The 14,891-nt window shown below is 46.0% G+C and overlaps 1 protein-coding gene across 11 annotated transcripts in view; it reads left to right on the top strand.

The window, feature by feature from the left end:
* The first annotated feature begins 18 nt into the window (after positions 1–18).
* Positions 19–14,891, top strand: part of DCLRE1C (DNA cross-link repair 1C) — a 54,885-nt gene continuing 40,012 nt past the window's right edge. For 3 of the 11 annotated variants that reach the window (XM_024346227.3, XM_063780480.1, XM_024346218.3), the window contains exons 1-4: positions 19–268; positions 5,066–5,117; positions 9,000–9,084; positions 14,315–14,374. In XM_024346227.3, coding sequence (XP_024201995.1) covers positions 160–268; positions 5,066–5,117; positions 9,000–9,084; positions 14,315–14,374 — 306 coding nt within the window. In that variant the 5' untranslated portion in view covers positions 19–159. Of the gene's footprint in view, positions 269–5,065; positions 5,118–6,585; positions 6,671–8,620; positions 8,755–8,999; positions 9,085–12,144; positions 12,220–14,314; positions 14,375–14,891 lie in introns of those variants that run through there. The other 8 variants (XM_024346221.3, XM_054660776.2, XM_063780484.1 and 5 more) reach the window with 7 other exon arrangements.

Raw genomic sequence — 14,891 nt, 5'->3', positions numbered from 1 at the left:
CTTTGCCCCCGGTCTCCGGACTCCTCTTATTGGACGTGGCTGCGTTCGGCCGCCCAATGGCGAGGCAGCGCGCGGCTTCCCGGAAGTGGCGGCGCGGTCAGGGCTGGCCTTGGCTTCAGCTGCGGTTTTGGGGTCCCGGACGCTGGGATCGGCGGCGCTATGAGTTCTTTCGAGGGGCAGATGGCCGAGTATCCAACTATCTCCATAGACCGCTTCGATAGGGAGAACCTGAGGGCCCGCGCCTACTTCCTGTCCCACTGCCACAAAGGTGAGTGAGGGCTGCGCGTCGCCCGCTCCCGGGGCGCTGGGGGCTGGAGAGAGGACAGGAGGGGGCCGGCCCTGGAGCAAGGAGCTGCAGCCTGTGGGAAGCCAGCGAGGGGGCGGCCAGCACACGCCTTGTCCCAGTCGGGCTCTTCAGCCTCTCAAAGGCTTCATCTATTTTCGCATGTGGTCAACGCGGCGTAACGGCGCCTGCCAGTTGCGCCCCGGGCCGGCTTGGTCAAGCACTGCTAGTAGGTTCTCTTGGTAGCTTTGCTGGTGGCCGATGATCAGAGATTGGCGAGGGTTAGTACTTCCCTCAGAGCCTCGCTACCATGTATGAAGAAAACAAGTTTCAGATCCATTTGACCACACCCTCAAACGTTGGTAAGCAAGCAGGAGACTCAGACACACACACAACTGTGGAACAGCCCGCCTAAGAGCTCCACGAAGTGCAATCTCCCTGGCCTTTGGGTGTTCTGTCCGTATCCAATATGAAAGCTTCGTTCTAGTTTAGGATGGAGGGATGTTTCCCTTCTAGATGGTATCAGGCAACCAGAAAAGCTACTATGATTTCACAGCTGGATCCTTTCACAGCTGGGCCGATTTAGGGTTTAAGGTTAGAGTGTCGCTGATGCTCCAAGCAGAGATTGGAGCTAAGTTCCAGAGTTTAAATACCGCTAACTTGACAACCATTGTTCATTTTTACTTCTATTGTGCTAACAAGTCACTTTTACCAGGGAAAACAGTTTTAATGCTCATTGTGCTAATTCGCCCAGCCATTAGTGTTAATTGGAGAAAATGATAAACGGAATCACTGGAGTTGCTGCCTCCTGCTGTGTGGCCTTGCAGCGTGCTGGAGCAGGAAGCTCCCACTACCCTGTGGAGTCAATCAGCGTAACAAACCTATCTGTACATGCGCAGTAGGAAAGTATTTTAAAGTAAATTACAGGTATCCAAACACAGCCTTTCCTCACAGGGTTGGTGTGAAGGCCAGCTATGTTGTTTTGTGTGTGGAATCAGTCACTTGGACTATAAATCGTTGAAGTTACTGCTTCTGGGAAATGTCTCTGCTTTTTTTTCCACAAAGCCACCAGTGATTTCTCTTTAATGAGGAAAATCTGGACCTCTTCTCGTGCGTTGCCGTATTCGCATCGTGCACGTCTTTGAGCATCTCCTTCTTCTTTTTCTTTTTTTTGGAGACAGGGTCTCCCTTTGTCGCCCAGGCTGGAGTACAGTGTGGCACATGCTCTCTGCTCAAGTAGTTGGGACTACAGGAGTCAGCCACCATGCCTAGCTAATGTTTGTATTTTTATTATTATTTTGAGGTGGAGTCTCCATCACCAGGCTGGAGTGCAGTGGCGTGATCTCTGCTCACTGCAACCTCCGCCTCCTGGGTTCAAGCGATTCTCGTGCCTCAGCCTCCCAAGTAGCTGGAGTTACAGGCACGCACCACCACACCCAGGTAATTTTTGTGTTTTTAGTAGAGATGATGTTTCACCATGTTGGCCAGGCTGGTCTCGAACTCCTGGCCTCAGGTAGATCCACCCACCTCAGCCTCCCAAAGTGTTAGGATTACAGGTGTGAGCCGCTGCGCCTGACACATTTCTGGTTTTGTTTTTCATTGAGAATCCACTGCTGGACGAGGATATGCCTATTTTTACTTTTTGTGTAGAGCCGCACTGGAGCCTCTGAACTCAAAATGGGCTAGCCAGGATTAAAGTATACTTCCGAAACTTGCACTTCGTGTTTAGGATGGCTGAGTTTGGAGAAATAATAAATCTAAAGGAATTTGAAATCACCATAAGTTTGTGCATTAAGCCAGAAATGGACTCTTCCCTACTGTTGAACAGTCTATAACAACTTTTTCTGTTCTCTGACCACATGTGGATCTGCTTAGTCAACCAGGACATAAACTCATCAAGGGTGAAAACACAACTTCTGCTTTTGGAGGTTTCTCACATTGCCTTCTGTTGGCTTTTCACCTTTTTGGGACACAGGCTTCTTTGATTATGATATGGACTATCTCCACAAAATTCATATGTTGAAGCCCTAACCCCCAAAGCGACTGTATTTGGGGCTGGGGCTTTTAGGAGGAAAATAAGTTTAAGTGGGGTCATACCGTGGTGTCCTACTCTGATAGGATTAGTTTCCTTACAAGAGAAGGAAGAGAGAGGGCGCTCTGTCCTCATGTGGGGCCTAGGAAAGCCATGTGAGTGCATAGTGAGAAGGCGGCTGTCTGTAAGTTAGGAAAAGTGTCCTCCCCAGAAACCAAATTGCCCCACATCTTGATCTTCCCAGCTTCCTGAACTGTGAGAAATACCTTTTTGGTGTTGAAGGCAACCAGAACACTACCTTTCCTTACAGGGCTGGTGTGAAGGCCAACTATGGTATCTATGGTATCTTGTGATAGCAGCTCAAACATGAGAAACTGTATGGACTCTTTTGCTAGAAAAAATGCATGGAAACCCATCCACATCACTTCCTTTTTTTTTTTTTTTTTTTGAGACAGGGTTTTGCTCTGTCACCCAGGCTGGAGTGCAGTGGTGCGATCTCGGCTCACTGCAGCCTTCACCTCCTGGACTCAACCAATCCTCCCACCTCAGCAAGTACTCCCACCTGAGTAGCTGGGATTACAGACATGCACCATCATGCCTGGCTAATTTTTCTATTTTTTATAGAGAGACAGGATTTCCCCATGTTGCCCAGGCTGGTATCGAACTCCTGGGTGCAGGTGATCCACTCACCTCAGCCTCCCAAAGTGCTGGGATGACAGGTGTGAGCTACCACACCCAGCCCCACATCACATTTTAATATAATTCGGAGTAGGCTATGGACCCACCTGATGCTTATTTGTGGGCCATCTGGAAGCCAATGCTGTGTGCAGGGTGGGCTTTACTAAGCATCATCAGTAAGTTCTGGAAGATGAGAGGACCCCCCCGACCCCTGAGACCTGAGATAGTGGCCCAGGGTTGGGGAAATCCCCTTGAGGGGGCAATTTATGATGGTTGCCAAGGAAAAGGAAGACCTCCCTGGAAAAGCAGACCTGGGTGCAGTTCCAGCCACACAAAGCAAACCCATCCAGTTCTTGTGACTACCAGTTGGAAGGGGCCTCAGGGTGGTGAGGATGGGGGACCATGATGCACGATGCAGGGTGCTGCCTGCTTAGTCAGTGTGGGAGCAGGATGCAGAGTCTGGATTCAGCCTCCTCTTTGCCATGGCGCAAACCCTTTGGAAACTCCAATTACGGAGAATGCTGCCCAGGGATATACCCATAGGCCCTAAAAGACTGGACCAGATATCCCTTGAGGGAATTTACCCACTGGGAGACAGGTGGACTCTCCCGGAGGCATATATACAATCAAGGGCTGCCAAGTGACATGTGGTGACTGCTCTGCTTTCACTGGGTCTAATGATGGCCACACGACATATAAATTGAGGGGGTGCTTGTGTGTGTGTGTGGTGGTGCTCGTGGTAATTAGAATTGGTTTGGTTTAGCTAAGCAATTTATTGTTCTTGTTTTTTTTTTTTTTTTTTGGTTATTATTTATTTTTGAGATGGAGTTTCACTCTAGTTGCCCAGGCTGGAGTGCAATGGTACAATCTTGGCTCACCGCAACCTCTGCCTTCCGGGTTCAAGCAATTCTCCTATCTCAGCCTCCCAAGTAGCTGGGATTACAGCCATGTGCCACCAGCCCCAGCTAATTTTGTATTTTTAGTGGAGACAGCGTATCTCCATATTGGTCAGGCTGGTCTCAAACTGCCGACCTCAGGTGATCCGCCTGCCTCGGCCTCCCAAAGTGCTGGGGTTACAGGCATGAGCCACCGCGCCCAGCCGTTTGTTTGTTTTTGAGATGAAGTCTCACTCTGTCGCCCAGGCTGAAGTGCAGTGTTATGGCCTTGGCTCACTGCAACCTCTACCTCCCATGTTCAAGTGATTGTCCTGCCTCAGCCACCCGAGTAGCTGGGATTATAGGGGTGTGCTACTATTCATGGCTAATTTTTGTATTTTTAGTAGAGATGGGGTTTTACCATGTTGGCAAGGTTGGTCTTGAACTTCTGACCTCAGGTGATCCTCCTGCCTTGGCCTCCCAAAGTGTTGGGATTACAGGCAAGAGCCACTGTGTCCAACTGGTTTAGTTAAACAATTTAGAGCTGTTTGATCATTGTTGTCTGGGCCTTTACTTGCTAAAGATTCAGAATATATTGGAATGCATGATATACTTAATGTAATAGTCGGTCTAATTGCTACCTTTCTGTTGTCTGTGTCTGTTAATGTGGAGCGCTGTGGAGCAAGTCTTTGTGGATAGTAATATTCCCCTTTCAATCCATCACAGTAGGCTGAGAAGATGATGAAACTCTTACTCTGAACCTGAGTGATTTCCCAGCAGACTCCATGGCCACGAACTTGAATTTCTAGATAGACTGATTTAAGTGGCAGGAAGTGAATGGGTCCCATAGAGCGTGGCTCGAAGGATGGTTGGATTGAAATGAAGTAAGAGTGGAGGGCTAGAAGCAGTTCTCATTCTTCTGTGGCTGCCCAGAGTGATTTAAACTCTGGCCTATGATGCACAGAATCACTCTCCTTTTAAATTGACTTGGATGGCTCAGAAATGGGCAGCCGGTCCTGTTCTGAGGAGGATTCTTCACTTGCAGAAGAAAGAGCTCATAGCCCATGTGAATCAATTCTTATAAAAGCAAACCTCATGGGTTTTCTCTTGAAGCTGAAAAAGAAGGCGACTGTTTCCCTTGGGCTAAGGAATCCTCTGGAAAAACATATTCATGAGTTTTTGTTCTTTTGTTTTTAGATCACATGAAAGGATTAAGAGCCCCTACCTTGAAAAGAAGGTTGGAGTGCAGGTAATTTATTTTGCTACTTGTGTTTTTAAGCAAACATTTTAATTGAGAGATAACAACTGTACAGAAAAGTATATACATCCAAGCATATAGTCATTTACAAAATGAACGCATCACCCAGATTAAGAAATAGGACAGTACCAATATCCCAGACCCCTCTCACCTCCCAACTCATTCCCTCCTCCCAAAGGTAACCTCTATTCTGACTTTTGTCATCATGGGTTAGCTTTGGCTGTTTGTGAACTTGATATATATATATATATATATATATATATATATATATATATATATATAATCCTACCAAATACACTCTCTAAAAACAACAACAACAACAACGACAGCAACAAAAAAAAACAGAGATAGAGTTTTGCTATGTCGCCCAGGCTGATCTCGAACTCCTGGCCTCAGGTGATCCTCCTGCCTCATTCTTCCAAAGGGCTGGCATTATAGATGTGAGCCACTGGCACCTGGCCCCAAATATACCCTTTTATATTTGTTTTACTTTACTTAACTTTGTATTTGTGTGATTTATCTATGCTGCTAGGTACAGCAATAACTCACTCCATGTTATTTCTGTAAGAGTATATGAGAGAGAATGGCTGTTCCATTGTAAAGGATCATATAATACTGGATTTTTTCTTAAAGCTGAACTGTTAGATGCTTCTCTTGCAGCCATTGCCTACATCTAAATTCCCTCTTCTCAAGATACATATTTGAAAAGGGCCAGTGGATGTCAGGCTTCTCTGCTAATTGATAGCAATACTCTGTCTTCTTGATAATGATAGCTAATGTTTATTTAATACTTACTGTATCTTGGCACTGTGTATTTTTTGTTCAACAATTTTTTTTTTTTTTTTTTTTTTTTTTTTTGTAGAGACGGGGTCTTACCATGTTGCCCAGGCTGGTTGTAAACTCCTGGCTTCAAGTGATCTCCCATCTTGGCCTCCCAAAGCCCTGGGCTTATAGGCATGAGCCTTTGCACCTGGCCAATAATTTTTTATTACTTTATTTGTATTTACTTATTGACTTTTGTGACAGGGTGTTGCTCTGTCGCCCAGGCTGGAGTGCAGTGGCACGATCTCAGCTCACTGCAACTTCTTTTTGAGTGATTCTTTTGCCTCAGCCACCCGAGTAGCTGGGATTACAGGCACCCACCACCACGCCCAGCTACTTTTTGTATTTTCGGTAGAGAGGGGTTTTACCATGTTCGCCAGGCTGGTCTCGAACTCCTGACCTCAAGTGATCTGCCTGCCTCAGCCTCCCAAAGTGTTGGGATTACAGGCATGAGCCACCACTCCTGGCCTCAGTAATTTTTTTTGGTCACCTGTGACATGTCGGGCATTGTACTGGAGGTGGAGAATGCATTAGTGAGCCACACAGATGCAAGGCTCTGCACTCTTGTACCTGACATTGTCATTAGAGCTTCTTGATAACCTTTTGAATAGATCCTACTATTATTTCTATTTTACAGATGAGGAAACTGAGGAACCAGAGAGGTTAAATTAGTTGCCCAGTGTCACACAGCCAGTAAGTGGCAGGACCAGGATTCCAGCCAGGTCTGTCTGATTGCAGAGCCTATGTATCAGTCATCTGCTGCTGCGTAACAAATTACTTCAAAATGGAGTGACTTAACACTGATCATGTCTTATTGCTCAGTTTCTGTGGATCAGGGATTGACAGGGTAGAATGGGAATGGTTTCCCAGCCCAGGTATCAAACATCAGTGAGCAGAGTCTTCAGATGTCAGCCCCTTCAGATCTGAAGACTCCCTTATCCATGTCTGATACCTGGGCTGGGAAAACTCACACAGCTAGGGGCTAGAACCATTTGGCATGTTTTTGTTTGTTTGTTTGTTTGTTTGTTTGTTTGAAACAGAGTCTAACTCTGCTGCCCAGGCAGGAGTGCAGTAGCGTGATGTTGGCTCACTGCAATCTCTGCCTCCCAGGTTCAAGCAATTCTCCCAGCTCAGCCTCCCAAGCAGCTAGGACTACAGGCACGTGCCACTAAGCCCAACTAATTTTTGTATTTTTCAGTAGAGATGGGGTTTCACCATGTTGGTCAGGCTGGTCTCAAACTCCTGACTTCAAGTGATCTGCCCACCTTGGCTTCCCAAAGTGCTGGGATTACAGGCGTGAGGCATCTCTATCTCTAAAAGTCTCTTTAGGCCAGGCGTAGTGGCTTAGGCTTATAATCCCAGCCCTTTGGGAAGCTGAGGTGGGAGGATGACCTGAGCCTAGGAGTTTGAAACCAACCTGGGCAACGTAGGGAGACCTCGTCTCTACAGAAAATAGGAAAAATGAGCCAGGTGTGGTGGCATGTGCTGTAGTCCCGGGTGCTCAGGCTGCTGATGTGGGAGGATAGCTTGCATTCCAGCCTGGGTGACAGTGAGCTCCCCTCCCTCTAAAAAAAAAAAAATCTCTTTAGCGTGAGTCCGTCAGGATGGCCAGACCTGTTAAATGGAGACTCAGGGTTAAAAAGCGTATGTCCTAAGAGAGCTAGGAGGAAGTTGTACTACCTGGAGATCTAGCCTCAAAAGCCATGCAATTACTTCCACCGCATTCTATGGTGAAGGTAATTACAAAAAACTGCCCAGGTTCAAGGGGAGGGAACATAGACCCCGCCAGTCAGTGGAGGAATTTTAGTATCTATTTTGTAAGGAGAGCATGTATGGATGGTGTATGTCGTTGTGTGGCCATTTTTGGAAAATACAATCTACCGTAGACTATATTCCTAACCTCAAAATGATAGCGTTAAGTTTTAAAAGTTTATTATGGGCTGGGCGCGGTGGCTCATGCCTGTAATCCCATCACTTTGGGAGGCTGAGGTGGGTGGATCAGTTGAGGTCAGGATATCGAGACCAGCCTGGCCAACACGGTGAAACCCCATTTCTATTAAAAATACAAAAAGTTAGCTGGGCGTGGTGGTGCGCATGTGGTCCCAGCTACTCAAGAGGCTAAGGCAGGAGAATCGCTTGAACCCGGGAGGCGGAAGGTTGCAGTGAGCCGAGATCGCGCCACCGCACTCCAGCCTGAGTGACAGATCAAGACTCCATCTCAAAAAAAAAGAAAAAAAAAGTTTATTATGAAATTAATTTCTGTTCATTTAAAAAAAAAAAAAGAATAGGCTGGGCGCAGTGGCTCTCGCCTGTAATCCCATCACTTTGGGAGGCCAAGGTGGGTGGATCACCCGAGGTCAGGAGTTCGAGACCAGCCTGGCCAACGTGGTCAAACTCCATCTCTACAAAAATACAAAAATTAGTCCGGCATCATGGCGCGTGCTTGTGATCCCAGCTACTCGGGAGGCTGAGGCAGGAGAATCGCTTGAACCTGGGAAGTGGAGTTTGCAGTGAGACGAGATCACACCATTGCACTCCAGCCTGGGTGACAGAGCAAGACTCCATCTCAAAAAAAAAAAAAAAAAAAGAATAGACTTATACAGTAAAAAGCAGAAGTTTCTGTTCCCAACACACCTTTTCCAGAGGTAGCGTAACGTGTGGCGGTATCTTTCCAGACACACCTGATCACATACAAGCGCGTATTTCCAAGTAACAATGGTGAGGGACCACTGTTGGAGGAGGTCCAGGGACACCGTGTTTCCACCCCCACCTTGTGCTCTTGGTGGCACTGAAATGGTGCGCATAGGTATGTGGGGAGTGACTCTAACAGATTTTGTGCCAGAGTAACTTCTGGATTATTAGATGTATGATGAAATAGATTTCATAACCATGCCCGGCTGGTATTTGTGTTTTTATTAGGGATGGGGTTTCACCATGTTGGTCAGACTGGTCTCAAATGAAATTATTAGATGTATGATGAAATAGATTTCTTAGTCACCAAGATGGCTCATTTTGGATTATACTGAAAGTTTTTTTCTTTTTTCCTTTCAGCTTGAAGGTTTATCTATACTGTTCACCTGTGACTAAGGAGTTGTTGTTAACGAGCCCAAAATACAGATTTTGGAAGAAACGAATTGTAAGTTTTATTTTTTTAATAACTTAATTTTTTTTAAGTGGGAAGTATTTTTAGAGGTAGATTGTCAAAAACTTTGCCTCAGTTTGTAACATACTTCAGTTATCCACATTAATTAGAATATTGAGTCTCTGGCCAGACATGGTGGCTTACACCTATAATCCCAGCACTTTGGGAGGCCTTGGCGGATGGATCACTTGAGGTCAGGAGTTCGTGACCAGCCTGGCCAACATGGTAAAACCCTGTCTCTACTAAAAATACAAAATTCGGCCAGGTGTGGTGGCACACACTTGTAGTCCCAGCTACTTGTGAGGCTGAGGCAGGATAATTGCTTGAACCCAGGAAGCAATGGTCGCATTGAGCTGAGATCACGCCACTGCACTCCAGCCTGGGCAACAGAGTGGGACTCCATCTAAAAAAAAAAAAAAAAAAATTAAGTCTGTTGGCATTGAACAATATGGCAGAAGTCAACATTTGGTAGTTGTTGATATGTTTTCCTTGTTCCTCAAGAGTGAGATCTAGGTCTCAGTTTTGTTTGCTTAATCTCATTGACCCTCTTGCTAAGATGCATTTTAATATTTTCTATTTTTTGTTTTTGAGATGGAGTCTCGCTCTGCTGCCGAGGCTGGAGTGCAGTGGCTCAAACTCGGCTCACTGCAACCTCTGCCTCCTGGGTTCAAGTGATTCTCCTGCCTCAGCCTCCCGAGTAGCTGGGACTGCAGAATCCCACCACCATACCCGGCTAATATTTGTGTTTTTAGTAGGCAGAGGATTTCACCGTGTTGGTCAGGCAGGTCTCAAACTCCTGACTTCAGGTGATCCACCCACCTTGGTTCCACCCACTTGGTTCCAAGTAGATCCACTCCCAAAGTGTTGGAATTACAGGTGTGAGCCACCATGCCTGGCCACATTTTAAGATATTTAATAGAGTGTAAAGTGTTCATTAACATAATTGCTAAATCCTTTTATTTAAATTGTGGGATAGAGTAAGAAAAATAAACATAAATTACAGGCTGTCATAAGGAAGGGATGACAGCTAGAAGAATACAGATAGAATGGGTAACTTTCGGTCTGGCAGAATAAAATGCATCTGTCCAATGTGAGGTAGTCAAGGGGAGAAAAACGTCTGGTGCATAGAAAATGCAAAGAAGGCAGAAAAAGTCCAATTATATATGACTATATATAGGAAAGGATTTAATTGTACCTTTGGTCAAAAGACAAATTCTCAGTGTAAGTTAAAAAAATCAGACAAATCTGGCTGGGCCCAGTGGCTCACGCTTGTAATCCCAGCACTTTGGGAGGCCGAGGCGGGCAGCTCACCTGAGGTCAGATAGAGACCAGCCTGGCCAACAGGGTGAAACCCCGTGTCTACTAAAAATGCAAAAAATTGGGTGTGGTGGCGGTGCCTGTAGTCCCAGCTCCTTGGGATGCTGAGGCAGGAGAATCGCTTGAACCTGGGAGGCGGAGGTTGCAGTGAGCTGAGATCGTGCCACTACACTCCAGCCTGGGTGACAGAGAGAGACTCCATCTTCAAAAACAAACAAAAAAGTTAGACAAATTCATGAGTATTAGTCTATAAGAGACATAGATAAAACAGAAGGATAAATACAGGTTGAAATTTGAAATTTTGGGGGAAGAAGAAAAAATTACTAACCAATCAGAAGGCCAAAATGTCAGAGTGGCAGTTTTTAATATCGGAAAGTAGACTAGAAGGCAAAGAAAGACAAGGTTTGAAGAGGGTGTCACTGTTAAAAGGAGCCATGGGTCATATGGATGTATGTGCAATTGACAAAATAGCGTCCAGCTGAAGTAGAAACTTCGAGAACCTGTCACCCAGTGCTTGATCTGAGGAGAACCACAATGACTTAACAGAATGTGGGTTCATTACATGGATTAGTTCTTAAATCATTGTGGGAGTTGGCAGAGCAGTTTGTCCCAGTGTCATAAAGAGTCTGTTTACTTTTTTTTTTTTTTCTTTTTTTGAGGTAGTCTCACTCTGTCACAGGCTGGAGCGCAGAGGCATGATCTCAGCTCACTGCAACCTCCGTCTAACCGGTTCAAGCAATTCTCCCTGCCTCCGCCTCCCTAGTAGCTGGGATTACAGGCCTGAACCACCACACCTGGCTAATTTTTGTATTTTTTAGTAGAGATGGGGTTTTGCCATGTTGGCGAGGCTGGTCTTGTACTCCTGCCCTCAGGTGATCCTCCCGCCTCGGCCACCCAAGTGCTGGGATTACAGGTGTGAGCCACTGTGCCGGGCTTCTGTTTGCTCTTAAGCTGCTTACAGCCAGTGCCTCCCTCCTACCCACATTTGGGCAAGCTGACAAAAAGGCCCACGCCTGCCTTAGCACTAAGGCGAAGTTCAAACCAGGCATGTCCAGGCCCAACCCGCACCAAAGTGGAAACCAGGGCTACTTGCTCCCACTCTCTAAGCCACAGGAAACACTTCTGTCACCAGCTCAGGGACTGCACTGCCCTCCCCGAAAGTCCTGTGATGTGACTGAAGTTTTCTTCTCATTCTCTGTCGTGTGTGTGCTCGCGTGTGTGTATGTGCATGCGTGTGTGAGTATGCACACATAGTGTGTGCACGTGTGTTTGTGTGCATGATATCATCCACCTCCACATCTGACCTTTGATTGGGAAGGGGATTTGTCCTCCCTCTGCAGAGCAGTCACAACAGCAGGGTTGTTCCTGTTGTCTCTGGCATTCAGCTTGAAGTTACTACAGGTCAGCCTGGCCAGCAGTCAGGAAGGAAAGCTGGAAGAGAAGTGGAGGGGAACAGAGACAAACTGGAAGGCAGAATGGCCCACTAGAGCCCAGCAGGACAGACCGAAACCCACTTCTGTCTCTCACTTCCTCTGGCCTCAATAGTGCTGGTCTCCCGCTTTGGCTCTGAAGCACATGCACCTGCCCCAGGACTCGGAGGAGCTGCACACAGGCACCCAGCAGAAGCTGATGTTGCTGCGGCCCTGCCCCAGACTCTGAGTTAAGCCAGAAGGTCAACAATGTTCACGAGCTGTTACCATTTCTGGCGCCCTTCAGAGCATTAAAAAAACCCTACTAGTTCACATCTGCCTTCTGAATGTTTACTGTGGGCAACAACATGGAAAGGGGTTCTAGGAAACAGTTCCAGCTTAGGTGAGTTGACATAGTACAAACAAGGCCACCGCAGAATCAGGGCAAGAAATAGGAAATCAACAATTGTCACTGAAGAGCTTAACATGCCCCTCCCAGATGCTGAAAGAAGGAGGCAGGAAACAGGATGCAGAAAATGTGTAAATGTGGACTAATGAACAGAACTTTAAACCCAAGGAAGAAAATAGTATTTTGGGGGGTGCTCATGACATTTACAAAAACTAACCATGTACTGTGTCACAAAAGAAGGCAATGATGTTGGAGATCAGAAACAAAGGGACAGCTAAAATCTTCCCATACATGTGGAAACTAAATGCATACAATAACTGACCCTTTGGTTAAAAAGGAAATTGTACGATAAAGAAAACATACAATATGTAGAACTGATATGGCTAGGCTTGGGGGCTCACATGTGTAGTCCTAGCACTTCGGGAGGCCAAGGTGGGACAATTGTGTGAGTCCAGGAGTTCGAAACCGGCCTGGGCAATACCGCAAAACCCCATGTCTATAAAAAAACCTTAAAAACTAGCCTGGTATAGTAGAGTGTGCCTGTAGTCCCAGCCACTCAGAAGGCTGAGGCAGAAAAATCACTTGAGCCCTGAAGTTTGAGGCTATAGTGAGCCGTGACTGCGCCACTGCACTCCAGGCTGGCTAACACAGCGAGAGCCTGTCTCAAAATTAAATAAAGGAGCTGATGGACAATGGAAACGTGGCATGTCAGAATGTGTGGAACATAGCTAAATTTGTCCTTGAAGGGAAATTGATAGCATTAAATAGATATATTAGAAAAGAGGACGGGCTCAGTGGCTCACACCTGTAATCGCAGCACTTTGGGAGGCTGAGGTGGAGGGATCACCTGAGGTCAGGAGTTCGAGACCAGTCTGGCCAATATGGTGAAACCCCATCTCTGCTACAAAACATTAGCCAGGCATGGTGGCGGGTGCCTGTAGTCCCAGCTGCTCAGGAGGGTGAGGCAGGAGAATTGCTTGAACCTGGGAGGCAGAGGTTGCAGCAAGCTGAGATCGTGCCACTGCGCCCCAACCTGGGCGACAGAGTGAGACCCTATCTCAAAAATAATAAATGGGGAAAAACCCATTTCATACATGAAAATGTAAGAATCCTCATAAAGACAGTAACTGAATCTAGCAGTGTTAAATAGTACATCATGAATAAGATGTTTCATTCCAGAAATGCAAAAATACTTTAACACCCAAACCTTAGACACTGTAGGTTTTAGGACATTAGTGGACTGAAAAGGTGAAACATCACATTGATCTATTCATCAGATACTTACTGAATGCCTCTTATGTGCTAGTCTCTGTTTTGATGGCAGGGGGAAATGTACCAGGGAGCGTTCTGCAGCACTTAGAACCAGTGCATGAGGCTGGGTGTGGTGGCTCACGCCTGTAATCCCAGCACTTTGGAAAGCTGAGGCAGTTGATCCTGAGGTTAGGAGTTGGAGACCAGCCTGGCCAACATGTCAAAACCCTGTCTCTACTAAAAGTACAAAAAACTCAGCCTTGCGTAGTAGCGGGCGCCTGTCATCCCAGCTACTTGGGAGGCTGAGGCAGGAGAATCGCGTGAACCCAGGAGGCGGTGGTTGCAGTGAGCCGATACCACACCACTGCGCTCCAGCCTGGGTGACAGAGCGAGAATCCATCTGAGAAAAAAAAAAAAAAAAGAACCAGTGTATGAAGCATCCATGTCACAGACCCATCCAGACTGTGTTCTGAGGCACAAAAGTTAGGACACATGACCACGTTTTTACAAAGACTCAAAATTCAGAGAGAGAAGGGAATGGGAGTGGTAGGGATGGGGAGATGAAGGAGGAAAAATGAATTCATGGAAACAGAATCGTGTCAGAGGATTATATGCATTTACAAGGCGTTTACTCCGTATTGCCAAATCTGCCTCAAGACAGGTATTATTTTCTTTACAATTTTTTCTAACTGTTGAAATATTTATTACAGTGTAATCGGAATTGTTTATATAGAGAGTCTGAAACTTCTCTTTGCCCCGTTTCTGTGTTTCAGACAGCAAAGGCATATAAAGCCATGAAAAACTGCTACATACATGGTCTCTTATTTTATTTTTATAGATATCTATTGAAATCGAGACTCCTACCCAGATATCTTTAGTGGATGAAGCATCAGGAGAGGTAACTAAATATTAAATATTGATTTTTTTTAAATTAGTGCTAAAATGATGGTTTATCTTTCTCTTTGATTTTGTAGTCAGATGCTCCACCCCTCAGCTATACCCTCAATCTTTCTCTTTGATTTTGAATGCTCATTTAACCATAAATAAAAATCTAGTAATTGAGTGGGGTTTTAGGGGCAAAAAAATCCCTTTGTGATTGTGTAAGTCCATTTGGGCTGGACTCACAAAACTACCGTAGACTGAGTGGCTTATACAATAGACACTTGTTGCTTAGGGTTCTAGAGACTGGAAATCCAAGATCCAGTCTCCAGCAGATTTTATGTCTGGTGAGGGCCCACTTCCTGGTTCTTTTTTTTTTTTTTTTTTTTTTTTTTTTTTTTTTTTTGAGACGGAGTCTCACTCTGTCACCCAGGCTGGAATGCAGTGGTGTGATCTTGGCTCACTGCAACCTCCACCTCCTGGGTTCAAGCGATTCTCCTGCCTCAGCCTCTCTAGTAGCTGGGATTACAGGCGCC

Source organism: Pan troglodytes, chromosome 8 (assembly GCF_028858775.2).
Source record: "Pan troglodytes isolate AG18354 chromosome 8, NHGRI_mPanTro3-v2.0_pri, whole genome shotgun sequence".
NCBI classification, from domain to species: domain Eukaryota; kingdom Metazoa; phylum Chordata; class Mammalia; order Primates; family Hominidae; genus Pan; species Pan troglodytes.
Note: the sequence above shows the minus strand (reverse complement) of the source record. Positions and strands in the feature narration are given on the sequence as shown.